Raw genomic sequence first — 27,107 nt, 5'->3', positions numbered from 1 at the left:
GACATTCTGATTCTTGTGTAGTTCAAATAATGAATACCATCTGGCTTGGGAAAATGTCAGGGTCTGCAGGAATGCCCACAACTCAAAACAGTAAAATGTGGACAAAATTCACACAGTGTCTACAAAACACTGAATGTCAAGTGAGGGGAACTGAGTTAGAGAAGGAATGAAACATCCTGGAAAAGGATGTAGCTGCTATGTTTTCCAAACAGCAGTATTTTGTTGAAACTTTCTGCAAATTGTTTGTAGTAATTTTTACGGAGGATTCTTCAATTGTCATCAAGAGTAAGGAGTCAATATGCATATTGTACCTAATTCTACTACTCCTTTCCACCCCAATTCAAGGAGGCTGTCTTGGTCCTAAACCAGTGTTTGTCACCAGTAATGGTTAGGACTAACAAACGGAAACTTAATGCAGAGGTGCTCTTGATCAATTGAAATGCAGACCAGGGAATAGGAATTCAGCCTGTGTTAGATTGGGTTCCTCTCCCCCGAAGACACATGTTTGCAGTTTGGGTGTACTCCAATGGAGTCAGCTTCAAACCTGGAGGCAGTGACCAGGAGGGCTTTTGCACATTTAAAGTTCCAACTGCACCTCTTCCTTGAGATGTTGGATCTGGCCATGATAGTACATCCCTTTGTTACATCCCATTTGAACTACTGTAATGCACTTTACTTGGGGGTGCCTTTGAAGAGTGCTGGAAAATTTCAGCTGGTTCAAAGACCCGCAGCCAGACTATTAACTGGCACAGGTCACAGGGGAGTTTATCAGACAAGGGGAATTGGAAGTATAATCCGATGGCAATCTGAACGCAATCATGGGGATTAACGTTATTGCATGATAACCCACTATATGCAAATTTGGGCAATGGGAAGTCAGTCTGAACACAATCATGTGGTTTCACGTTATTGCATGATAGACTGCCACACACAAATTTGGGCAACAGCATGCTATTTTCGGGCAATGGGGAGCCAGTTCGAATGCAATGCATATTCACATAATTGCACGACTTTAAGTGAATGCGTTCTGGCCCCACTTTCTTTTCATTTGAATTTAAGAGAAATTCCTCCCGTCTGATAAACTCCAAAAACTATACTACACATAACTGGTTCCCAGTTTGTTTCAAAGTGCTGGTTATGACCTAGAAAGCCCTACATGGTTCAGGTACAGGCTTCCTGGTAGACCATATCCCACTGTCTGATCCTGCTTGGACCCTGAGCTCATCAGGAGAGGTACTTCTTTCAGTCCCACCACCATTGTAAGCACAGTTGGTACTTATGCAAGAGAGGGCCTTCTTGGTGGCTGCCCCTAGGCACTGAAACTCCCTTCCTGGAGAGGCCAGAACGCCCTCCTCTTTATTGTCCTTCCTGCGGCAGGCTAAAACCTTTTTATTCCGACAGGCTTTTAAAACAGAAATGTTTTAAAGAATGGGCTAGAGGGGTCTGTATTGTTTTAACTAAACTATTTTTAATTTTACCTTGTTTAATTGCATTTTATTCTCATAACTTGAGGTTTTAATTTCTTTAATATTGTGAATAATTTAATTCTGTTTTACTGTTCACTTTTGGCATGTTTTTCGATGTATTTTTTCTTTTAAATTATGAGATGCTCTAAGTCCCAATTTTGGGGGGAAAGTGGGATAGAAACATACTACTACTACTACTACTAATAATAATAATCTGAAAGCTGTCACAGATAATCAAAAACCAGTTCCAAGGAAACTCTCACGTGAAGCCTCTGTATTGGAAATCATACACAGATTTCTGCTAAATAGAAATTGGTAATTCACAGGAAGGAAGCGAACTGTCCCTGTGAGCACTTTGTGTACTGTAGCTCTGGCAGTTCATTACAAGTTGGAAGTAGGTCACACACCCACAAAACTTTTATCCTTTTGTTCAGATTTAGTTCTGCATAACAGTAGAATGCAGTCAGTTTCTTGTACTGCAGAGCTTTCAAGCCACACTTTTGCCTCTTTATTCTTTATATATATACTTTTATACATATACTTTTGGATAAACCAGGGCTGGCTCAAATTACTTTCCTACATCAAGTGAAGAAAGACATGGTAGCCCCTCTCCCAATCCACACACGAAAACTGAATAGCTATTTCAATGTCTATCTTACACACTTGAGAGTTCTGTAAGTCATCTGTGGTCATTATTTTATTAATGTTCAGTTGTAACCCTGTGCTGCTGCACTTCCTTCCTTACATTTCATCAACAGCCAATCTGAGTGTTTAATATTTTGTGGAAGTTATATGCTGGCATCTTCATTTCTTAAATTGTTGATGTCCTGTTCCCCTCAAATCTTCATGACTTCTTCACCTGGGTCTAATCCTGCTTTCCCTATGATATGTTCTGCATATACATTAAAGAAATATGGTGATAAAATGCAGCTTTGCCTGAATTTAATGAGAAACCATATTGTGTCCTGAGAGTGGGCTTTTGTCCAGAATATAGGTTATGCATCAGAGCAATCTGATGTTGTTCACACCCATTTCTTTTAGAGCTAAACATAATTTCTCATAATGTATACAATCAAAGGGTTTACTGTAATCTTTAAAGTACAGATTGATTTCCTTTTGAAATTTTTGATTGCGTTCCATTATCAAACATATGTTTGCAATATGATTCCTAGCGCCTCTTCCTTGCCTGAACCCAGCTTGGACATCTGGCATTTCTCACTCCGTATGTTGTCTTTCTTGTAAAATCTTGAGCAGCACTTTGCTCGCATGGGAGATGTGATTCTATGATGCTATGTGTGCAATGATTCAGTGGTTACAGTAATCCCTGGTATGGCCTTTTTTGGAGACTGTAATGTATATTGAATGTTTTCAATCTGTGGACTATTGTTTTGTTTTCCAAATTTATTGACAAATTTTAGTTAGAAATGGAATGGATTCTGTCTCTAGAGCTTAAAACCCCGCTACTGATATGCCATCTGTTTCTGGTTATTTGTTTTCATAAAGTACTTTGAGAGCCTTTCCACGTTACTTTCTAAGATTGTGGCCTCATCTTCAAGGAGGAATCTATCATGGTTTAATCTCTTTTGTACGGTGCCTCGGGATTTTGTCTCTGTCATTTAAGAGAGTCCATTCACAAAACAGCAGTTGGCAATACAAACCTTGTTGTATGTGAGATTAAAACCAACATATTTTTGCTCACTGCTCAAGCTAAAGAAAATACAGGTGAATTTTGTGATCAGGGCTGGGCAACTATGGTGGGTCCAGGGACCAAGCTTCTGCCCCTGAAATTCTGCAAGGTCTGCAGTGACTACCAAAACAAAACAAGGTGGAAGTGTCCAGAAAAAAGACTTCTGATTTTGAAAAATGAATGTTAAAAAAACAACAACCTTAAAACAGTGCAGCCGGGCAGAGTTGAAACCTTTTTGAAAGACAGATTGCTACTCCTGAAGGCTTCTGAGACAGGAAATTATCTTCCCCTCCCCCAGAAAAAGGGTAATCTGGATAATCTGCAGGGGCCAAGGGCCCCAAAAACAACCGTGGGTCCCCATGCACCCTCAGGGTCCCATTTGCTCTCAATGGATCCTTGTTCAGCTGTTTCCTGTTAAAATCTGTATTTGATGACTTGGAGCTGCCCATGGCCATATCCTCCAGGAGAGCTCAGATAGGGATAGGATCACACAGAATCTCTTTACCTCACCATAACTTTGTTTATACAGCTGGAACTGCTCATCTATTCTGCAAAACCTCCAGATATGCCAATGGAATCCTGCACAGACTCATCCATGCCGTGCTGCATCATATCTGAAGTTCCTTCATTGTGATGACATGCCCACAACAGTGAAGAAGCTTTATATCAGGACAAGGGCTGGTATATGTATTTTCCCCCTCCTATCACTATAAATTGTAATCAGCATTTATACCCCATTTTGCTTGCAACATGTATATTGTGCATTTTGGTTGGCCAATAAAGGTATCACTGTTTGGTAGATTTTTTTATTGGATTTACTATTTAGCCAACACGGCTACCCCTGGATGTTTTCTGTCTTAACACCTGTGAGCATCATCATCATCATCATCATCATCTGCTTTGATCATGGCCTGAAGATGCAGGTGGTGGGAAGATACTGCAACATCCAAGAAAGAAAGTGAGCCAACTCATGTAGAAACTGTAATCCTTCTGCCTTGGGGGTGGGTGGGCTTGAAGCACATATAGCAGTTAAAACTAAAACAGACACCACCCCCTCATTCCAAGGTTCATTTGTTTGCTAAATAAAAATGTTGAAAGTCCAATAGCTCCAATGTGAAGTCGAAGGCTTTCATGGTCGGCATCCATAGTTTTTTGTGGGTTTTTCGGGCTCTGTGGCCAGGTTCCAGAAGAGTTTCTTCCTGATGTTTCGCCAGCATCTGTGGCTGACATCTTCAGATAATGCTGCCTGGAAAAAGTGGGTATGTATATATACTGTGTGAGCCCGGGAATGCAGGAGTGATTTGCATGTGTATTGTTCTGTGCTGATGGCAGGCCTCAGGCTGGGAGGCTAATGTAAAAGAGGATTAGTGTCTGCTAATTGGTGACCATTATCTGCTGGGAAACCCCCTGACTCTGAGTGGTTTCCCATTTGCATTTGCTGAGTCCTCATTTTGCTATTCCTCAGGAAGAAGCCTCTAAAGATGCCAGCCACAGATGCTGGCGAAACGTTGGGAAGAAACTCTTCTAGAACACGGCCACAGAGCCCGAAAAATCCAATAGCTCCCTCAGGAACTTTCCTACCTTAAAATTGAGTTCCTATAATAAAGACCATAGTTTGCCCTCAAGCCATTGGAGAATCTTTGACCGCTGCACTGCACTAATTTTAATTATTAAGTACACCCCACAAGGGTCTGCACCTCCGTAGTGATGGCACTGCCTGGGTATAGGTTGTGTATTAAATATGTTCTCCTTGAGGAGAGCTTGGGAAGGGAACTTTTCTTGGATCACAGCTCCCAGAATCCCCTAGCCAGTATCCAGGATTTCAGACTGGTTTCCTTGATTTTTCCATCTGGCTGTGCAAATTAAATAGGGATATAATTCAACGAGCCAGGACTCAGGCTCAACTCAGGCTCACATCCTTCCAAGGTTGCTAAAATTAGTACCCAGTTTGTTGGGGGCAATTAGCTTACTGTTGTAAACCGCTTAGAGACTGCTTAAGTGGTATGAAGTGGTATATAAATGAAGCTGCTATTGCTTTGCTATAATCGATCTGAACGTAACTGCCCTTGTTACAAAAGAATCTTTCCAGAACGACCCTGTTTTCATCTTTCTTCTTCCAACACCCTTTCCTTATGAGTAATGTCATTCTTTACTTGGTTTCCTCAGCTACGCTCTCCTCATATTAATGGTTCGAGAGTGGTGCAAAACCTCAGCCTGCAAATTAATAATAATAACAAAAATAATCACAATAATCTGGAGAGTGATCTGCATTAAAGTGCACATGCTAATTTATATGTACAGTACAGGTGCAAAGTAAAAATGCTTTTCATAATTTCAATATAATTACAATACATCTCACCCAAATGGAGAACACTGATCCTGGGACATGTATTCCTGATGAAAGCTCTGGCCAAGTACTCACTGCAGAAGGCAGCTGCATGACCCTGAGATCACTCTCCTTTTGGTCCTTTATTTTTAGACCAGACATTGACTATTGTTATTTTTTTAATGGTATTTATACCCCACCCTTCAGCCCTAATGGCTATCACTAGACAGCCCTTAGAACAGATGGCTCATTAAAATAAAGAACTCTGTTCTGTAAAAGTGGCTATGTGGCCACATAGGTTAACAGTGTTTTTTTGGTTGTTAACTGATATCAAGTCCACTTTGATGTCTGGAGCAGTGTGTGTTACAGCATGCAGTCTCTTCCTGGTGATTTATTTCTCCCAATTGCCCTGGATGTAGCTTCCATGTCACTTTCTAAACCTGTAGGTTTGTCTTCAAATGGTTCTTCCTTGAATAAATCTGCCTTCCTTTCATCTCGTTTCTACAGTTTTTCAGTGAATTGTTTCCATCCTCTCTTTATTGCCGCATGGTCTTGTAAAGTGCTCACTTGCTGGTGGAAGAGCATCCTTACTCTTGGTTTAACTTTCTCTTTGATTTCCTGGATCTTGTGGAAGAGGCCAGTTGTCCTTCCTTTTTGGTTTTCACCTTCAATTTCTCAGGGGTGAGGAGAAAACACTTTGGCCATGCTCAGAAGTCTCACAAGAACACCGAAACCCTATAAGCACACTTTCCTGGAAATACTTCCCACCAAATAGACTTGGTTGTTGTTGTTTTTGTGTGCCTTCAAGTAGTTTCTGGTTTACGGCAACCCTAAGGGAACCTTATCATGGTGTAAAGCCTTCGACTTTACACTTATCATGGGGTTTTCTTGGCAAATTTCTTTAGAGGGGGGTTGCCAATGCCATCCTCCGAGGCTGAGAGAGTGTGATTTGCTCAAGGGCACTCGTTCCACGGCCGTGCCAGGATTTGAATATTGGTTTCCTGTCCACACTGCAAAAATAATCCAGCTTGACACCACTTTAACTGCTGTGGCTCAGTGCTATGGAATTCTGGGACCTGTAGTTTTGTGAGACATCCATCCTTCTCTGTCAGAGAGCTCTGGCGCCACAAACAAACTGCAATTCCCAGAGTTCCATATCACTGAGCTACGGCAGTTAAAGTGATGTCAAACTGGTTTATTTCTGCAGTGCGGATGGCCTCATATAGTCCGACACTCAAATCACAACACCACACTGGCTCCAAACTTGGATCCAACTCCAAGAAAATAAACTTAGGTCCGAAACACTCTGCAGAAATAATCCAGTTTGAGACCGCTTTAACTGCCCTGGTGACTCAATGCTAGGGAATTCTGGGAACTGTAGTATTATGAGACAGTTATCCTTCCCTGTCAGAAAGAGCTCTGGTGCCAGAATAAACTACAATTCCCAGGATTCGCCATAGCACTGAGCCAGGGCAGTTAAAGCGGTCTCACACTGGATTATTCCTGCAGTGTGTTTGGGACCATAGAGCAGTGGAAGGGGGAGGAGAGAGCGGCGCTATGGCGTCGTTGCCGGGGCAACGGGAAAGCCGCCCTATTCCCTCTGCGTCCCAGGGCGGACAGCGCCTACGTCACGCTGCCATGGCAACAGGGCTCTGACGCTTGAACCAATGGTTGACGCGGATTTCTCTCCCCGGCCTCTCTAGCCTTCTCTCTCTATGGTGAGCAGAGTCCCGCTGCTGCTGCTGTCGTTCGTTTCAACCTCCGCCTTGATGACGAAGGCGGAAGTGAAAGGAAAGAAAAACAACATCACGTGACTTAGGGAGCCCGGAAGCGGAAGTGGCGCGAGAGTGCGACAGGAGGAGGAGCAGCAGAGAGAGCGAGAGACGGAGAGGCAGAGGAGAGACGAACCCTTCCTCCTGGAAGGCACTCAAGGCCGGGATGGTAAGCGACACGCGGCGGAGAGGGACATGGCGACCCTCCCAAGGAGAGCGCTTCTTCCCCCGCCAGGCCCCGAAAGGGACGCCGACGCTGGACCCTGCCAGCTCCAGGAGGCCTGCTGGGGGTGATGGGGACCACCTTTCCTTCTACCGAGGCCCTTCTCGCTCCTGAGGCCCGCATTGTGTTTTGAGCGTCGGGCCAAGACTCTGGAGGGACCAGGGTTCGAGTCTCTCCACTCCTGCATCGAAACCCATGGAGGGGGTGACCTTGGGCAAGGAGTCACACTCTCTCAGCCTCAGAGGATAGCAATGGCAACCCTCTTATGAAGAAACCTGGGGAATAACCCAGTTTGGCACAGCTTTAACTCTGCTTACTGGCTCAAGGCTATGGAATTCTGGTTGTTGGAGTATGTTGTGGGCCTGGAGCGGAGTGGACATACTCCAACTCCCAGAATTCCATAGCCTTGAGCCAGGGCAGCTTATCTTATTCCGTGATACGCCTTTAGATGTAGGTTTCTTTGACCAAGAGCTTACTCAAACATGGGATTGTTTGTGTGGTAAAGTCCTTTTGTAGGATTTTATCTTCTCAGAATGCAGATAAGGCCATTGGTTTAAACATATGCCCTTAGGTTGAAAAGTCCTTCCTATAGAAAGCTTGAAGCCTTTCCCTGATGATGAGTAAATCCTTCATGTAGGGTACTAGCCCCCACCGTGGGCCTTCAGAGGCCATACTTTAAGAGGTGTTTATGGCATTGCGTGGGTTGGAGGGGACTTTTGTTCTCTTGGGTAAGTTAAGATGATACATATTTCTGGGCTTAATGCTGAACTTCTGTAAAAGCATTGATGAAACGTCTGTCTAAATATGAAAACAAAACTGTGGCCTTGTGATTTATTTCTACTTAGTGCTGTAGCCTGATCGCCCGACAGTTTCAGCATATCCAGTTGAATAACTTTATGCATTCAGAGTTTGTCTTCCTTTTGTACAGGATTTTTCAGCGCCATTTAGGACAATACAAGGCCAAGTGATATCTGTAGGGTCTTGTCATAGGTTTACCAGCTTGTGTGAAATGCTCAGAAACGTAATGATGTTGGTAAGCTATGGTTCTTCAGTTAAATATAAAACACACCATATTGGATAATGGTCCATTAAAAAGGTAGAAAACAAAATCTATCTAGAAAATTTTCTTGTTAGGGCAACTAAAAACGCATAACATTGTGGGCATGTTTGTGAGATTAGGTGATCTTTTAAGATCATTTTTGGTAGATCCTAATAAAGACAATTCCTGACTGTAGATTTTGGTATTATTGATGTCCATGCATACTTTAAAAAAAAAAGGATGTTGTTTCTTCCCTTTATCACAGACAGAAGGAGCAACCATATAACCAGGTCATTTTGTCCAGGTATTTTCATAATAGCCTCTCTGTTATTCCCTCTGTAGGTCACAAGACCATTGGTACCAGTAGGAGCCCAGTCCTGGCGCTGGATGTGTTGGCACTTGGCCCCACCTGGGCAGTCATGAACGGGAGTGCAGTGCCCCTGTCGCCAGTAGGGGGAGGGATGGTGGGTGAGCCTGCCTCTCTCCCCTCACCAGGTTGGCGGGAATTCTGTGAGGCGCATGCCCGTGCTGCCGCTGTGGACTTTGCCCGGCGATTCCGGGCCTTCTTGGGTGAGAACCCTCAGTTTGCAACACCAGGAGCCGAAGCAGCCTTCTCACGCCGCTTTGCTGAGCACTTCCTGGAACATTTTGAGGCAGAAGTGAGCCGGGCTTATGCCAGCGACTCACCGCCTCGTTGTGACATTGCCCCCTTCACTGGTTGTTCCTCAGCCCGTGACCTTTCTGAGACCTGCAGCGACTCATCAGTGGCCTCTCCTGTGGAGCCTCCCCTGGGACCGCCTTCTGGCCTATCCAGCAGCCAGTCCCGCAGCTCTGAGGATGTTTCTACAGTGGCAGCAGTGACTGCCACCAAACCAAAGCTGAAGAAGCGCTTCTCTTTGCGCAACGTGAGCCGCAGTGTCCGAGGGAGCGTCCGTGGAATCCTGCAGTGGAAGACATCAGCCGACTCATCTCCCGGGAGTGGAGATGGAGCAGTCACAGGAGCCAACAGTAATTCCAACTCTTCAGGGGGTGGTGACTCTGAGCGCTGGACTCACCGTTTTGAGCGGCTGCGGCTCAATAAAGCCTCCCCGGCTACGCTCCGAGTGGAACTGGCCAGTGTGCGGCGTGAGGGCTTACTGAACTACATTGTGGCTGACGATGGGTCAGGCGGGGGTAGTCGGACACGCTGGCAGAAATGCCGTCTTCTCCTGCGTAAAGCAGGGAAAGGGGAGGGAGAGGGGTACCTGTTGGAGTTCTACATCCCACCAAAGGTGAGCAGTGGGTCACAGGATGCATTGGGGCAGGGCAGAGAAATGGGCATAAACAATGGGAGGTGGTGAAAGGAGCCAAATACTTGGTGTTCCTGGGACTCCTTTTTTGAAAGTGGGGGGTATTATCACAATTCTGTCTCTCTCTCCCTTCCCCAACGTTTTTAACAACTAGGCATCAAAGCCGCGGGTCAGCATTGCCTGCTCCTGTGTAGTGGATGTGAGGACAACAACCCCCCTGGAAATGCCAGACAAGGAGAACACATTTGTGCTCAAGGTCAGAGAAAAAGATTGGATTGGGAACAGCATTAGTATCTCGGCTTCACAGAAGTCTGTTAAAACCTAATATATTTCAAGCAGGTACTAAAACTCATGCATCTTAAACCATGTGAAGGCAAGGTGGTGCTCTTCACATGTTTTTGGCAACAACTTTATTTCCTGGCCATTGGCATGCTGGCAGGGGCTTATGAATACATCAGTATTTAAGTACAGTACTGATGGAGGATACTATGTTGCCAATCTTGGTCGTAAGCCAATTCGGTAATAATTGGAACAATGGCAATTCTACATGAAATCACGTCACTCTTTGAACTAATTCACATATTAAGTGCTCAGCAAAGAGATCTGTGGAACAGAACCCCTTCCTCTGCCTATACTGGTTTCCACCAAAGGACAGTACAGGTGGTTATTGCTGAACTGTGCTTATAGCGATTGCTTTCTCATCTTGTTACCTCCTACCTTTGCTCAGGCAAGGTCTGCAGATGAACTCTTGTTCTGCTTTTGTCCTTCTCCAGCAGAACCTTGCTAATTTTGGTAAAGGCTGATCTTCCTTTGAGAGGAGAGGAGTTAAACCTTTTTCCTAAAGGGAGCTGAGTCTGAAAAGGCATTTTGTACATTTTATGTGAACTTGTAGCTAGGCAATAGTTAAGCTATAATATGATGGGCTGCATCTGCACTGCAAAAATAATCCAATTTGACATCACCAACTACCAGAAGTCAATGCTATGGAATGCTGGGAATTATAGTTTTGTGATACGTTTAGCATTTTCTGTTAGAGCTATAGTGCTACAACCAACAACAATTCCCAGAATTCTATAGCATTGAGCCGTGGCAGTTAAAGTGGTGTCAGACTGGATTATTTCTGCAGTGTGGATGCAGCTCTAGTTGCATTCCTAAAAAAGAGTCCACTTTATAGTAATTAGTGCTCTAAAAATAATAGGACTTTGGGGAAATATAGGATTAGGTATAGATCTCAAAATATTATATCTAAGATGTATATTTAATTTATCACAAATTTTAATCTGCTAAAAGTAAAATAAAATTGATTGAGCCTCTGCCAACATGGATATTTGTTTGCTGCTGCCGCCACCACTGTTCAAAACACACAACACTCACTAAGTTCAGAAGCAGTAGCAGCAGCAGCAGTAAAGATATACCTCCTCACATTGCAGGATTCAGTGTTTGCTTGGGGCACAGGGTGGATTAGAAAGTTAGGTGACGGGGCATGTGTGGAGAGGTGACAAGAATTTGCCACACCTGAGTAATTGCCTTATGGAAGGGCCAGCTAGCCAAAACTATGGGAGATGAGCTTGCGAGGTTCTTCCCTTTTGGCAACTGATGGTGCTGGAGTTGTTGATTTGACAGTTGACAGGTAACAAGTCGACTGGCTGTGGTCCTCAAGTCTCTCTCTGCTTGTCTTGTCCCCCCGCACCCCAAAGTTACAAAGTTCTTCTGTACACCTTTTCACATTCATGTGGCTGACAAGTTGAACAATTAAGATGAAGGAAAGCTGGGTTGCCACTTAGCAGCTGAGCTGTGGAGAGGTTCCAGTTCACCAGTTTTGAATGGTTGAGATGGGAATTGCACTATAGCTGATTAAAAGTTTGCATTTTACAAATAGTGTTCCTTTATTAATAATTGTGTTATTGCCAGTTTGTATCATATAACCATGTTATCACAGAACTTAGTGGATAATTCATTGAAGGGTGAAGGGTTGTATGGTGTAAGGTTAGTTTTTTTCTCACTAAATCAGTGAATGGAGAATTCAGCCTGTGAAGTACAGAAAGGAAAGGTGGATAGGAAAGGCTTGTGTGCATATGTGTCTTCAAGTCACCTGTTGACTTGTGATGATCCAATGAATTTCATAGAGTTTCCTTAGGCAAGAAATACTCAGAGGTATTTTTGATAGTTCCTTACTCTTAATATAGCCTACAGCATCTGGTATTCAGTGGCAGTCTAGCTTCCAAGTTCTAACCAGGGTTGGCCCTGCTTAACTTCCAAGAGCATACAGGATCTGGTGCCTTTAGAATATTAAGAGTTAGCCCCTGGTAAAAGTGCACTTCAGATACCAATGCTTGTGTTGATTTTCTTCTATCAAAGGCCAAAACATGTTGGAGGGGGAGGGTGCAAGAGCTAGATTCTCTTGTTATTGATTCCTTGTATTGCCATCTTAAAAGATTAGCATACAGATAATTTTTTTTAATTGCTGGAAAGCATGTTATTTACAGTGGCATGTGTAGATTCAGTAGTCTGATGTCTGTCTTACAGGGAACTGTTCCCTACCATCTACGGAAAGTCACAATCATTTGCTGTTCTTAGTGAGATATGCTTCATTTACTTGGCTGGACTTGGGAAATATGGGAGGAGATGTGGCATGAGAAGAGTGTAGGACTAAAAGGTCTCCCAAAGTATTATGTATTAATGATTTCCCTTCTCTTGTCCTTGCTCCCAACCCTCCAGCTGTCAAGCTCCTTGGAGTACATCCTTGAGACGGTTGACTCACTACAGATGCGCTCCTGGCTGGCAGACATTCAGGAGTGCATGGGCCTAGGGTATGTTGCACCACTCTGTGAGAGAGGGCCGTAGTTCAGTTCATACTCTTCACACAGACGATCCCACATTCAGTCCATAGCTTAAAAGTAGCTTACTACACACAGTTTGTTATGTGTAATAAATTACTTTTTGGAATAACAAAATCATTATCACTTTGAATTAAAAAGGGATAAGCTTGCTCCTTTTTGCAGTGTAAATGTTTAGTTACTTTCGTGCTTAATGTTATATGGCTTCCCTAAATGATGGAGGGACATCACTTGGTCCAAGATGATGTTGGACTGCAACTCGCAGCATTTCCCACCATTGGTTATGTTGGCTTGGCCTGATGACAACTGCAGCTCAACAACATCTGGAGGGCTGCACTTTGCCCACCAATGAAATACTGGCTAGTGAGGTGCCTCATACTGGTTATGAGTTTTATGGTAACAAAGTGACAGGTTGAAGAGAGTGTTCTGTAACATGTTGGTAGTACAGGTACATAGCTTTCAGTTTTTGTAAAAAAAAAAAAATGCAAAGGAACCCCTCCAGTTACTTATGAGAACTGGGAGAGTTAGGTTTTTTTTAAATGGTAACTAGTTTTTTGGAAAGCCCCTGTAACTATAACTGTAACTGATTGCTTGTTAAAAATAACTTTTCAAACTCAGAAAGGATTGCAAATGGTTAGGGAAGACCTTACTTTCCTGAACTCCCTGGCGAGCCACTGTCTGTCAGAGTAATGCAGTTGTGGGAACCTTTGACTCTCCTAATGTTGGTCTCCAGTGCCCATTGTGAAAGAGCCTTCCTCTATGTATCAGCCTGTCCTTGTTTTAAATTCCACCCAAGGTGTCTCCTCACTCTGTCTGTTCCATGTTACATGTCAACAAAGGAAAGAGCTTTGTCACCTAGACTGGAATGCACCATCTATAATACTGCGACTAGAGCCAATTTTGTTTTCCTTCAGTGCCAGTTAGAAATTATTATTTACCCAATCATTTTAGTTGGCTAGTCTGTCCCATGTTTCATGACATATAACTGAATTATTTTTATGATTATAATGTTTTATCCTAGAATACCTTTTTATCTACCCGATAAATATTTGATGGAAGATTTAAAATATTTTAATGAAATGAATCTTCTCTGCGGGTCAGGCTGGCTGGAGCTTGGAGTTGAAGGGGGTCTCAGGGGCCAGTTCTGGATCCTTCAAGGTTCTATAGACCACCACTCTGGCTTCCTCTAACACATCTTTTTATGAAAACCTCTAAGCAGATCAAAATGTGAATGAGCATAGACATAGTTTAAGATTCTTGCTCACTAATATATATATATACAATCAGACCAGAAGTCCAGCTTGATGAATACTTCTATTCCAAAGAGCAGGCAGATAGATACCTCTGGTGGGACTTTGAAAATTTAGTTATTAAGCTAGTGTTGCTAGAATTGCCCAGTCCCAAGCTAGCTGGGGAATTCTGGAAGTTATAGTCCAAAAATACTACCATTTTCAAGCTCAGCCTCTAGAAACAAAGCGAATGAATGTTGTCATGGTCCTCTTCTCTTTCTGCTCTCACCATGTGTTTTTTGTCCATAGCCCATGGTACTCAGAAATCTTTTTCTCCTGAACATAGAGGTTCAGTTTTGACTCTCAGGGCTAATAGAAATTACCTCTACAGAGAGAGCACCGATAGTCTGGAGCAGCCATGCATGAATCATTCGGAGAGTATGCCCAGCCGGGAGCTTCCCATGGTGCCGAGTGAAAGCAATGAACAGCTCAGCCAAGGTTTGTGTCTGTCTCTCACTCACTCACGCATACACACACACGTGAATACTTGTGCCTTCTCCTTTTGGCAGAACATGAGCTACTGCTTGAAGGTGAAACATCTCCCTTCTGACCAGACTTTGCTATGTCCAGTAATTTTCTTTGTATGCAGGAAATCTTTTGATATGTGAAAGAACCTTTATATCTGCTTGATCTCTTTTCTCTACCCAGTTAGGGTACAGGTATAGTACCATTTCTCCCCAGAATAGTAATTCCCAATAGGTTGTGCTGTATACTGTTTCTCAATTGGGGCAGCATCCTTAACAGGTACTCTTCCCTCACACATCCAAGATTTAAGAGTGAACTAGCAGGCCTGGAAATATGTGTAATCACCGCAGGGCAAGAACCTGTCATTTTCTGTTTTGTAAAGTTTCATTCATGTTATATTTAAAATTAAAATAATAATTTGAAACCCTTAGTCCTCAACTCTCTTTTTGATAAAAACAGACATGCTTCCAGCGAATCTCCATTCTTTGTAGCCAGTCAATACATACTCAAAAATGTCATATCTCTGACATAATTTAACAAGTAGGCTTGCATGTACCAATTGTCTACTTATTCGAACATCTGCCACCATTCTTCCTGACTGCATTAGAGAGAGAGGTGTGAAGGTAAACCCTGCACTCTTGTCTGGATAAGACCCAGAATTCCATCTGTGAGGAGAGGAAAGAATGGCTAATCTTATTTCAGGGCCTACTCCGTTGGCCTAGCTTGGACCAGTTGCCACTTGCCACGTCTTTTCCCAGATGTGTTTCTATCAGAAGCAGCCATTCTGCATGACTGTATCTGAGTGAGAGGCAGTGAATACCATTTGATTGGCCTGGCTGGGACCAAGAGCCACTTGGCACTCTCTTCTCTTCCTGAGAAGCAATAACAACCATTCTACTTGAGTCATTATAAAACTGAATTTCTTTATTGTATTCTTCCCCTCCCTTTGTTATCATGCTTGTTAAAACAGTGATTTCTGTATGTGGTGACAAAATGGCAGTATAAGTCTTTGTGGGTTTCTGAGACCTGGGATATTCCTGCCATGCAAATGAGGAATAAATCTCAGACATTGGTTTAGCGCAAGATGAGCAGATCACTTAGTGATCTGTTAGCTGTTTGCAAAACCTGCTGAAGATCAGGATGACTCTTCGCTCTTCCAGGCTTAATTCAGTCAAGAAAAGTTGCAAGCCCATATAATTTTTTTCTCGGTTATATACAGAAGGAAAAGCAAAACAAATACCGTGCACTTGTCTTCAGTTAACAAAAGCTTCCATTTGGATACCTGGAAGTGCTTCTTACCTGACCTATGCTTGACTTGACTGCTAATTAACAAGCGTGATAAAAGTAGTTAGTGCTAATGACTTTGGAGACTTGGCTGTAAATCCCCATTAATCCATGAGATGTATTGGGGTGACTTTAACACTTACTTTACCTCACAGGGTCACGTGCCTATAAAATGAAGAGGTAATTGTTATTATTTATATCTTGAATGCTTCTGTAGGAAATGGCCTGCCAGAAAATGCAGGATTACAAAATAAACATGAATGTATCTGTTTGTTTGTTTTGTTTAATTTATATGCTGCCTTTCTCCTGGAGTGGCCCCCAAGGTGGCTCATAGATAAAATTGGTTAAAAACCTAACCAATGCAATTTTAAATCAATTAAAATAATTTAATTTAAACAGTAGAAAATTGCAATAAAATACAAAAGTTAAAAATAAAGACAGCATGCTTCCCAGCATGCTTCCCAGCGAGAAGCCTCCTTGAGAGTGATATTTAAATATTAAAAGTCTTCTAGAACAAACAGGTCTTTGGCTGCATTCAAAAGGAAAGGGTTCTCCCCATATAGACCCAGATGGGTATTCCAGAGGTTGGGAACAACCATTGAAAAGATTCTCTCTTGTGTTCTCATCAAGTGAACTTATAATAGTGACAGGAATGAGAGAAAGCCTTCCCCGATTATTTTAAAGCAAGCCTGTATGGGGAGATACAGTCTTTCAGATATTCCAATCAAAGCAACAAAAACATCCTTCCTTGCTGCATGGGGACTGTATTAATAATAGAAATGGTGATAGTCCTAGTAGTAATAGTATTGTTATTGTTAACAGTGGCAGCCTAAGGACCACAGATAGCATTTAGGTAATCTGATTTAATGGCAGGAAATGACTGAGAATTGTTATCATACCAGAAATACCTGAATATCTTTATATGTATACTCTATATACTCATGTATACTGTAAGTCTGGAATTTTTGGTCCATTTATCCACTGGTCAAAGTAAATTCTGTACTTTAGTTCATATAAAAAAAGGAACCAGCCCCTTCTCTGAATAGCGTGGTGAAAGGCAAGGGCTCAGTTTGTCCTGGGAGAACCTAAAACAAGCACCAACCCCTTCTACTCTCTCTGCTGCAGTGCTGCTTCTGACCTTTTTGAATGCCTGGGTGGGAAAATGGTGGCAGTGGCAGCTCTTTGGTGCTCCCCCTGAAAAGAGTACCGAAAGGAATTGGGCTTTGAAGGATTTGAATGAGGCTTTTGTGTGTGTTTGTCATTTTTACTGTGTTAAAAATCACACAAAGTTGTAACATTAAAGTTAAAGGCCAGAATCTCTGGTAACATAGTTGCCATTTTCTTTGCCTTGCCTTTTCATCCTTTTTGACATGAGCATATTTTCTTAGCCCTCGTTGTACCTGATCACCTCCCCACACATTTGCACAGCCACCATTTACTATACAGTCGGCCCTTCTTATACACAGATTTTTTATACACGGATTCAAGCATCCATGGTTTGAAAATGTTCAAAAACATATAAATTTCACATATCAAACCTTGATTTTCCATTTTTTATAAGGGACACCATTTTGCTATGTCATTATATTTAATGGGACTTGAGCATACAAGGATTTTGTTATCCACGGGGGATCTTTGGAACCAAAGCCCAGCGCATAGCAAGGGTCAACTGTAGTTCCCTCTTCACCCATCCATCCTTTGAGTGAGCACAGTTATTCCTGCCAGAATATTGTAAGTTCTTTGGCATGATTTTCCTTTGCTTTGTCTTTTAGATCCTTTGTAAATGCCCATAAGTTTTACCCTCAACTTATTCCCAGATTATATCAAAATCCAGAATTTTGGCCCCAAAAGCTGCCCTCAATTTATACATGAGGTTGACTTATACACAAGGTAGCTTATAAAAAAACTGATGGACAATAAGAAATTGTATTCAGGAGTACAGTGGGATATACATAAAATAAAAACAAATAAAATTGTAAAAATAAAATGATTTTAAAACAACAACTATTGATGTAAAACTAGCTTTCCATCTCAGACAAGAACTGGACCACTTGATCAGTTCTATCCATATATGTGCAGTGACCACAAAAAGGATAGGTTGGATCTAGATTTAATAAATGACTAACTCAAGTCCCTTTTGGAATAGATTTACCTGTCCAAACCTGGATCTAATCTTTTCTTTTTGTTCATGGAAAAATGGGCCATTATTAGTATTTTAGGTTTTATTTCAAATTTGAAAACTATTCTTCATAAGCTGTATTGTCAACAAAATGTCCTGTGTGCTGTTGTCAACAAAATGTACTCTTGTGTCTTTGAACAGAAAGACACAGCATTTTTGCAAAATAGTTGTGTGCATGACCCATGACCTGGCTTCTCCATTCTGTCCTCAGGTGCCTACGGTGGACTGATGGATCGTCCTTCAGCGTCCATGTCCCCCAGTTCAGTCTCCATTGCTGCCTCGCACTTTGACTCTATGGAGTTGCTGCCTCCAGAGCTGCCGCCTCGGGTACCGATTGATGAAGGGCCATTTTCCACTGGCCTCCTCCATACAACTTTCCCCGAAACCCCAGATACCACAGGTAGTTGCCTGGAATGGGACCTGGAACTCCTCGGGTCTCTTCTTAAGTAATGTGAGAGGCCTAGTGGACTAGTGAGGGGTAGAAAACCTTTGTTGTTGTTGTTCTTAGGTAGCACTAGTGTAGAACAGTGCTTTTTAGATTTTCTTATGTGGAGGACCAGGATGTTTTTTCTTGATGTCTCAGGGAAGGTACCATATTGTGCCCATTGGCTATTTTCTTGCCAACTTGTTGCAGATTGGCATCAGTCCACGGATCACTGCTTTGGATAGCTCTAGTTTAGAAATATAGTTTGCCCTCCACATTTGTGGCTTTGACTTTCATTATTTTTTGGATTTGATTATTGACGGATTTGATTGTATGTTCTCTCTAGGAATCTTTAGGTTCTCCAGCACAAATCTATAGTCAGTTTTCACCAGAAGTCATACTGGAGGAGCTAGAGATTCCTAGAGAGGACACTTCTCTAGGCATTTTTAGGTCCTCCAGCACAAGTCTATGGTCAGCATCTGGATGATATTGGCAACAGAGTTGCTAGAAATGCCTAGAGAGGTGTTTTCTCACGTTAACTTTCACGGAGGTCCTGTGCCCCTAACCCTAGTGGATGTAGAGTGCCCATTGTAGTGTAAATAGCCTCAATCGTAAGGATTAATCTTCCCAGGATTGCATGTTACTGGAGGGTGGGATTAGAGCCAGCAGTTGGTGGAAGCACAGCCAAACTAGGTGGTTGGATTGGATTGCACCTTCTCTTCCTCCATGATACCCCTGAGTTTTACTTGTGACCATTTTACCGCAAACTCCTCACTGGGTGGGATGTGGTATAAAGTGTTGCAGAAGCAACAATGTAGAATTTACTGAATGGGTTTTGGGACTCTCCTGCTGCTTTTCTCTCTCACTCAGGTTCCTTCCTTTTCCAAGGGGAGCCTGACCCAGGCGGGGGAAGCCTTGGTGACACAGAGCATCCCCTCTCTGATTATCCTTGGTTCCATGGCACCTTGTCTCGTCTGAAAGCAGCCCAGCTAGTGTTAGCAGGAGGAGCCAGTAGTCACGGTGTTTTCCTAGTCCGTCAAAGTGAGACACGGCGTGGAGAATACGTCCTGACCTTCAACTTCCAGGGGAAAGCCAAGGTGAGTGCATCAGTGCTGATATCTCTTATTAAAGAGGGCGGGCTTGTCCAACAGGCCAATCCTGGACTCCAGTGGCTCGTGGGTGTTTCCTCACCCAGCCTTCTTTTCCAACCATTAGCATCTGCGCCTCTCCCTTAATGAGGATGGGCAATGCCGGGTTCAGCATCTCTGGTTCCAGACCATCTTCGACATGCTGGAGCATTTCCGGGTCCATCCCATCCCCCTTGAGTCAGGTGGTTCCAGCGACGTGACGCTCGTCAGCTATGTGGTGGCTTCACAACGGCTGCACGGTGAGCCTGGGAGGAGCAGGGTGCTGGGCTGGAAAGAGCATAGACACCGTTGCCAGTCCATGTCATGCTCCATCTCCCACCCATCTTTTTCCATTGTGGCTCCAAACATGCACCTCCCGTTTTCCGATCCAAGCCTTCTGCTCCAGACCTGTGAAGTATTCCATATGCCACGTGGGGTGGGGGAGAACACCGTCCCCTTCATGTCTGCTCCTCCTTCTCTTCTCCCCACCCCCAATCCCTATTTCTGATGTGGGCATCTCTGTCACAGGCCGGGACCGGGCTGGGAGCCGAGCGCCGGTGTCTGGGTTCAGTGGGGACCCCGACTCGCCCCCCAACCTCATCTCCATCCTTGCTGCCGCCTCAGCGGGTGACTGCGTGTAAGTGTGCAATAGCTACCACGGGGAAGAAGGCAGGGACCTGAGCGTGTGTGTGTGTTGTCACGGCCCTACACCATAGCCCATCGCTATATCCATGGGTCGCGTGAGTGTGCAGTGCCCACACCATTCACTGTGTTTGTGATGTCACGAGGCAGGGGAAGAGGTTTCAGAATTAAGATGATTCTGCCAGCATATCTGGATAGGGCAGGAAATGTTTCTTGCCTGAAACACTCCAAGGAACCACTGTCAGTCAGTGCGTAGAGTGAGGTAAGTTAGATTAGGAGTGGACAGACTACAGGCTACTGGAATTTCCCTTTTGAAATAGAACTGAAGCCCACTAATCACAGCTGGGTGTAAATTAGTAGGTCCTGAAGTTAGTTGCCTACTCTCCCTGCTCCGCCTGCCTCCCCCCTCCCCCAGCTTTATATTTTCATGTTCAGCTATAGACTTATAAGGGATTCTAGTCCAGAAACTCTAAAAGGAAACAGTTGAGCTGCACAAAGACCAGGCCAAAGGCATCCAATTAAAATTCATTATTTTATGGTTGAGGAACACAGGCTCAAGGAAGTAATTAGCACAAGATCAACCATAAGGGAGGGGGAAAAATTCAGTGCTTCTATTATAAAGCTACTGGGAATCAGCAGCTATTGCTGATATACCAGAGAGTACCTAGATCTCTACCATCAAATCCTGATTTATGTTCTATCTGCCCCTGAACAAGGTGGAGTAGTTGTTCAACATGGTGTAAGGCACTTTGCTGTTTGTCTGCTCCAGAACTAGAACCATGCTGGGACCAGGGGTAGCTTCAGAGGTTACTGGAAATGCTGCCAAACTGTTCTAGCTGGCAACATGTCCTTTAGCATACAAAGCCTCTCTGTGCCTCCTTGCAACCATAATTACAATTAACAGTATGGTTGTCCCCCCAGTACTATCTTACTGCTTTGAACACAGCATTGCTCTGCAGAATTGCTGTATTTGTCATGAGCTTATTGACTACACGTAATTAAAATCTGTCTGCTTTGGCCTAATGGAATGCAGTCTTCCTTCACTGTTCTCTCCTTACAGCTCCCCTCCTCATGATTTTATATTAAGTGGCTCAATCTTCCCCCAGTGTTCTAGTGCAGAGTCAAGGTACACTTTTAAGGAAGTGCATGACTGTGGGCTTTCAGATTTATTTTTATTTTTTTATTTTTTTATTTTTGCCTGTGAGGTTTGCCAGTCTAAGCCAAGATAGTTACTATGAGGGAATATGTGAGTTGTCATCCAAAAACATGAGGCAAGCCTGTGCTAAGACCACTTAGGGTTGAGGACACACTAAACAGAACACTTCCTGCCTTCCCTGATCTTCACAGTAGCCCTAACACTACATTGCAGTGAAACACTAAAAGAGCTTACAGAACTGAAAGGGCATTTGCCCACTAAGCATGCAAAGCATGAAAGCAAGTAGAGATGCTTGAAATTATGTTTGATCATCCAGTTATTGTTTATGGACAAGGAACTTGAGGGTGGTGCATGGCACAACTTTGAAACACGTGTAAGGTTTTAAACAAGCTTTAAACAAATTTTAGTAAAGGACACTCCATAGAAGCCTCTAGGAAAGCCAACTGTCAGTTTTTCACCACTTTGACATACTAAGTGGAAGCTTGAAGTAGAGCTGAAGGAATTGCTTTAGGACAGTGCTATCCAAACATGGGGCCCCATGTGATGTTGGATTTTGGCTCCCCCAAAACCAGTGGCCAGGCTTTTAGGAAACAGTAGTTCAACTAACATCTGGGGACCCGACTTTGGGACCCATTACTTTTGGAACACAGGAACAGTCAGCTGATTGAATGACTCCCCAGCTAAAGCAACTAACTTATATCAGAATGAGAGTATCTGGAGGTTCCACTGAAGTGCTGAATTTGGGTGTAGAGCTGGGGATCTTGGAAACCAAATCCTTGCTTTAGTAGAGGGTGGTATTTTGTTTAGTTTTTAAAAATTGACTTCAGAGATGAGTATGAATGTGTGGATAGTGCTGCAGTAAAGCCAAAGCATGGGGAAGTTACTTTTTCTACTATAAAATTCCCTCAGTGGCCATGCTGGCTATGGGAATTCTGGAAGTCCAAAAAAGAAACGTTTTCAAGTTCTGGAGTAGGAGTAAACTGGTCAAAATGTAGAACTTCATTATCCTGCACATCATATCTTGCATGTCTCCATGGTTAGCAGGATACATTTAGTATTTTTGAGTTGGATTGTATGTCAGAATGGTAACAAGTGTATCGACACCAAATAACAACACAATCTATAAAGTTGGTTTCACTTATGAGGCCTGTGACCAAGTATCCAAAGGAAAGAGCAAGAGCCCCATAGCAAGCACAAAGCTGAGTATAAGGACTGAAGTTGTTTAAGCCAGTTTTATGTTTGAAATTCATAGATTTCAGTGTAGATAGCAAAAAGTACATTAAATAGAACAGCTTTTCTTTTTTCAGCTTGTGCTTTAAATCTAATCATAATAAACATCAGTTTGAGATTCAATGTCTGGTCCAAAAACTCTTGATTTAAAAAGGCACAGTGATAAATCAGCCAACATATTTGGGGGAAGGAATATTTAATACAAGCACTTAGAACATATGGAGTGGGCTAACATCATCTTAGAGGAGACATCCATCCATCACTTTGTTTATATCCTGCCTTTCTCCCAGGTTGGGATTCAAGGCAGCTGACAAAAAGACAGAATACAACAAAACACATATAGACAAAAATGTACAAAATCAAGATTAAATAACAACAGAATTAAAATAATTAAATCCTTATTTTTAAAATAGATTAAAAACAGTATAGCACGATAAAAGTCATTTTTGTTAAAATCAGTTTTCTGGAAAAGAAAGATCTTAACTATCACCGAAAGGGAAAAAAAAAAAAGTATCCATTCTGATTTACCAAGAGAGGGATTTCCAAAGTGTGGGAGCAGCCACAGAGACGCCTTCTCCTGTGTTCCCACCAATTGGACCAGTTGAAGTTTCTGAACACTCTTCAAGGGGAGCCCCATGTAAAGTGCATTACAGCAATCCAATTGGGATGTAACTAAGGCATGTGTCACGGCCATATCAGACATCCTAAGGAATGGATGCAGCTAGTACATTAGTTTTAACTGTGCAAATACACTTCTGACCACCACAGAAACTTGATCTGTAGGAAGACATGCCTCTTCCCAAATTGTGCCTGCTTTTGCAAATGCGCTTTTTACTTCAGAGATACTTGTGCAGATTTATGCACACTTAGTCAGCTCAAGTGTATAAGGTTAACTGGCTAAGATCTACTAAAAGAATAAAATAGCAATAGCAAGTACATTTCTATACTGCATATCAGTGAACTGAGCACTCCCTAAGCTGTTTACACTGTATAAGCTAATTGTCTCCAACAAGCTGAGTACTAATTTTAGCAACCTATGGAAGGATGCAGGGCTGAGTGGACCTTGGAGACCCAGGGATCGAACTCACAACTCTGCAGTACAGGTATTTAATCACTGCACCACCAGGGCTCCCTAGAATAAAAGCCCTAGTGATTGTTATTACTTTAAAAAAATCCCACTGAGTAATAAATGTTAACCATGACAGATTTTTTGAACTCTATATTATCAGAAACAGAACATGTTATGTATTGTAAGCAAATGGATGCAACTGTGCAATTTTGCATAATGTTTATGTCACAGAAATCAGCCTTCATTGGCATACAATTTAGTTCACCTTTTTTTAACAGAGAGGATAAATACAGAATAATACCAAATCTGCCCCCACCATCATCACCACAGTAGTCACTGTGGGTTCCACTAAACCATTACCATGAAAGTGGAACAATAACTTATTTGTTAAAGCCATATTAAACAAGAATGCCATCTCAGGTCTCAATCCAATGTGACACGGCAGTGTTAATATTTCACCCTCTCCCCTGTAGTCTAATGTGCCAGAAACCTGATCCAGAGGTTTTTTTCAGCCTTCCAAATCAGATTTTCAAGGGAAGGGAGCTGCAGGAGGGAGGATGGTTCTACCTGAACCCCTAATGGAAAGAATGTCTGCCAGCAGAAACACCCATTTGGATACTGGCCTGAGTTCTGAAGCATTCAGTGCCCACTCCCAGGCAGTCTCCAGATGACTGGCATTTGAATTGCTACTGGATATAGATAAATTCATAGTTAAAGTGTTACCTTTAAAGAATTCTGGACAGAGCCCTCTGTTCTGGACTGTTCATGGTTGAACACTGGGGGCTTTCAGATGACTCATATCTCCATCCCTCTTCTTGTCTTAACCCCACACCATTCTGTCTCTTTGTCTGTCTGTCTCTTTCTGCTCTCTCCACAGAACCGAACACCTCTCGTAACCTGCCGCCGCCCCCACCTCCGCTTCCCCCTGCCCGGCCACCTCATGCGTCCCCTGACCATGGAATGCCCGAGGCTGATGGGCAAGTTGAGGAAGAGGGCCGAACAGTGCCAGAGGTGGACGAGGGAGCAGCTGTAAGAGGAGGGGGGCCCCTTCCCCTGCCGGAGGAGCCAGAAGGACGAGCCAGGGCTGTGAACAACCAGTACTCATTTGTCTGAGCCCCATGGATATGAGAAAGAGAGGGGGACAAGAGACTTTGCCCATCACCAGACAGTGTTCCTACCCTGGCTGTGGGTGCAAGATGGGATTGAATGCCCAGTAGATTTCTAGACTTTCCTCCAGTAACCTTTGAGGTTGGGACTGGCCTTACCCCTTCCCGTCTCGCCCTGCCTCTTCCCCTTGGGTACAGAGCAAACATCACTTTTGCGTGCCCCCAAAATATAGGTGCAAGCCCCCACCCCTTTCCTGATCCCAACTTGCAATAGCTCGGTACGCAGTACTTTTGCCCTGTTTTGGTTGGTAAGGTACAGGCCTGCTTTTCCTTCTCTCCTCTTTCATCCCTTCTCCTGGCCCAAACCTCTGCAACTGGGCAGGAGTAATAGCTCACTGTAAACACTACAGGAAGAGGTGGGAGTGGGTGGATCATTCCCCCCCCCCCCCCAATAAACTTTGACTCTAGACACAGTCTTTTATAACCCCACCCTTTTTGCTGAATGTATGGAGTTTCCGAATGTAACACCCTCTCCCCTACCTTTCTCCTCTCTTGGGGTAATGGGGGCAGGGAAGGTTAGCTTTCTCTTCCCATCCCAGAAATGTATTTATATTCTTTCATCGCTCCCCTCTCCATCCCTACAGTTTGGGACTGGGCACACATTATAAAGTCTACACCCACCCAGTTATTATTTTTAAATGAATATACACTTTCACAGATCCTGTTCCCCTTGCTCTTGTTCCTGCTATACCCCTCTTCACCTCCTTAAGATTTATTTTTCTACTGTGGACTAGTTGGACTGCTCAGGCCCTCTCTTATCTCTTCAAATTCTCTCATTTTTTTTAAAAAAAATTACTCCGAGGTACTGTTCATCTGTGTCTTTTTTGTTATGTTTATTTTTTTGGAGTTTGTATGAAAATAAAGGAAACATCATTTTACCTTTTAAAAGAAAAAGGACAATTAAGATGAAAAAGGAAAAAAAATAACCATCACCAAATGCCATAAGATGGGCCTAAACATATGGGAAGAGTCCTTTCCTCCTCATGCTTTTGGATGGAGTAAGCATTTGATAGCTGGCTTCCTGTTATGTCATTTTTATGCTCTGATGAAAATGTGTGGGATTTTTTGGTGATGATACTTCATGTTTTGTAAGCTCTTGGTAGACATCTGTGGTCACCCTCCAAGTGGTTATAGGCAAAATGGACAATGGTGAGAGAAGGGATCCTGGGAGTTGCAATTCAACATTATCTGAAAGGCCATCTGAATCTCATTTCTGATTTATTCTTTCATTCCTGCAAGTAGAAAACTAGCCAGTTAAGAAATAGATTGGCCTGGGACATTTCTGCTGAACTGCTACATCTAGTATGTGTTGTTGTACTGTACTCTGTTATGATTTTTTAAAAACGGTAGTGTTCAGAAATGGCAACTCGACCTACAGTCAGAAGAGGATATAGTCTACTTCAGGAGATGGCAAAGCATAGTCTAGTACAATGATTTCCAAACTCTGGTCCTCCAGGTGTTTTGGACTTCAGCTCCCAGAAGCTTTAGCCATCTTAGCCAACAGTCAGGGATTCTGGGAGTTGAAGTCCAAAACACCTGGAAGGCCAGAGTTTGGAAAGCACTGGTCTAGCAGATATAGTTGGTGTGCAACTCTCATCAGCCTTAGCCAGAGGTGAAGAATGCTATGAGTTGTAGTTCAACAACATGATGTTTGCCTTCAAGTTGTTTCTGACCCCTAGGTGAACCTGTCATAGGGTTTTCTTGACAAGTTTATTCAGAGGGTTTTTGCCATTGCCTTCCCCTAAGGCTGAGAGAGTGTGACTTACCCAAGGTCACCCAGGGTTTCCATGGCCAAGCTTGCCTCCTAGTCCTAGTCCAATGCTCAAACCATTACACTACGCTGGTCCTCTACAACATATGGTCGTACTTTTCCTACCCTGGGTTTACTGCTTCACTCAAGGTGCATGCAGATTCTAATTATGTACAACAGGCCTGTAAATAAGACCAGCAATACCCCTACATTGTGGCAGGGAATCAAGGTGGACAAAAATAATGGGAATGATGGAACAGGAACTTTCATCAGGCTCCTTAGTGTAGTCATGGCAGATCAGAACAAGGCACATGCTGGTTCCTAGCATGGCAAGTATGTAGGCTCTACAGCAGAATGAAACTGGGAATGTAGAGGAGCAGGACTGGCTTTGGGAAAGGAAGGGAAATTGGATTAGGCCAGCACTGGACAGCTGGGCAGGTGAGGAATACAATTCTGTGCCTTCCTGCAGCTGCCAGTTTTTTCTTGTGTGAGCTGTTACTGCAAGCCTGGGTTGGGTGGGATTTTCACAGTAAGGTGGAGAGGTGTTCTTGCCATTACTTTAAAGTGGGCAAGTTAAAGAATAAAATGCAATAGGCTTTAGAGCTAAGTTAAGTAAAGTGCAGCCTTCCGGTTGTGGTTAGACGACATCCCAGGATCCTTCATCTTTCTCTATGCTCACTGAAGCTG

At 43.2% G+C, this 27,107-nt stretch overlaps 1 protein-coding gene across 3 annotated transcripts; it reads left to right on the top strand.

Moving 5' to 3' along the window:
• Nucleotides 1-7,304: 7,304 nt before the first annotated feature.
• Nucleotides 7,305-25,548, top strand: SH2B1 (SH2B adaptor protein 1). Of its 3 annotated transcripts, XM_089481237.1 has the most exons (10): nt 7,305-7,420; nt 8,856-9,784; nt 9,957-10,058; nt 12,521-12,612; nt 14,260-14,366; nt 18,068-18,256; nt 19,151-19,377; nt 19,496-19,667; nt 19,936-20,044; nt 24,382-24,491. In XM_089481237.1, exons 2-10 carry the CDS (start codon nt 8,933-8,935, stop codon nt 24,398-24,400), a joined length of 1,869 nt encoding a protein of 622 aa, XP_089337363.1. In that variant the 5' UTR covers nt 7,305-7,420; nt 8,856-8,932; the 3' UTR covers nt 24,401-24,491. The 3 variants fall into 3 exon arrangements, with proteins under 3 accessions (XP_089337363.1, XP_089337362.1, XP_089337360.1); XM_089481236.1 differs by lacking the exon at nt 19,936-20,044 and having other exon boundaries at nt 19,169-19,377; nt 24,382-25,548; XM_089481234.1 differs by lacking the exon at nt 19,936-20,044 and having other exon boundaries at nt 24,382-25,548.
• Nucleotides 25,549-27,107: the final 1,559 nt, after the last annotated feature.

This window comes from Sceloporus occidentalis, unplaced genomic scaffold (assembly GCF_023333645.1).
Source record: "Sceloporus occidentalis isolate IW3139 unplaced genomic scaffold, rSceOcc1.0.p SCAF_14, whole genome shotgun sequence".
Lineage (NCBI taxonomy): Eukaryota > Metazoa > Chordata > Lepidosauria > Squamata > Phrynosomatidae > Sceloporus > Sceloporus occidentalis.
Note: the sequence above shows the minus strand (reverse complement) of the source record. Positions and strands in the feature narration are given on the sequence as shown.

Coding starts and splice junctions, on each gene's coding strand:
- SH2B1 (XM_089481234.1), top strand. CDS start 8,933: ATGAACGGGAGTGCAGTGCCCCTGTCGCCAGTAGGGGGAGGGATGGTG. Junction 12,613..14,259: donor CAGGAGTGCATGGGCCTAGG/GTATGTTGCACC, acceptor TTACCTCTACAG/AGAGAGCACCGATAGTCTGG. Junction 19,668..24,381: donor GGCTTCACAACGGCTGCACG/GTGAGCCTGGGA, acceptor CTCTCTCCACAG/AACCGAACACCTCTCGTAAC.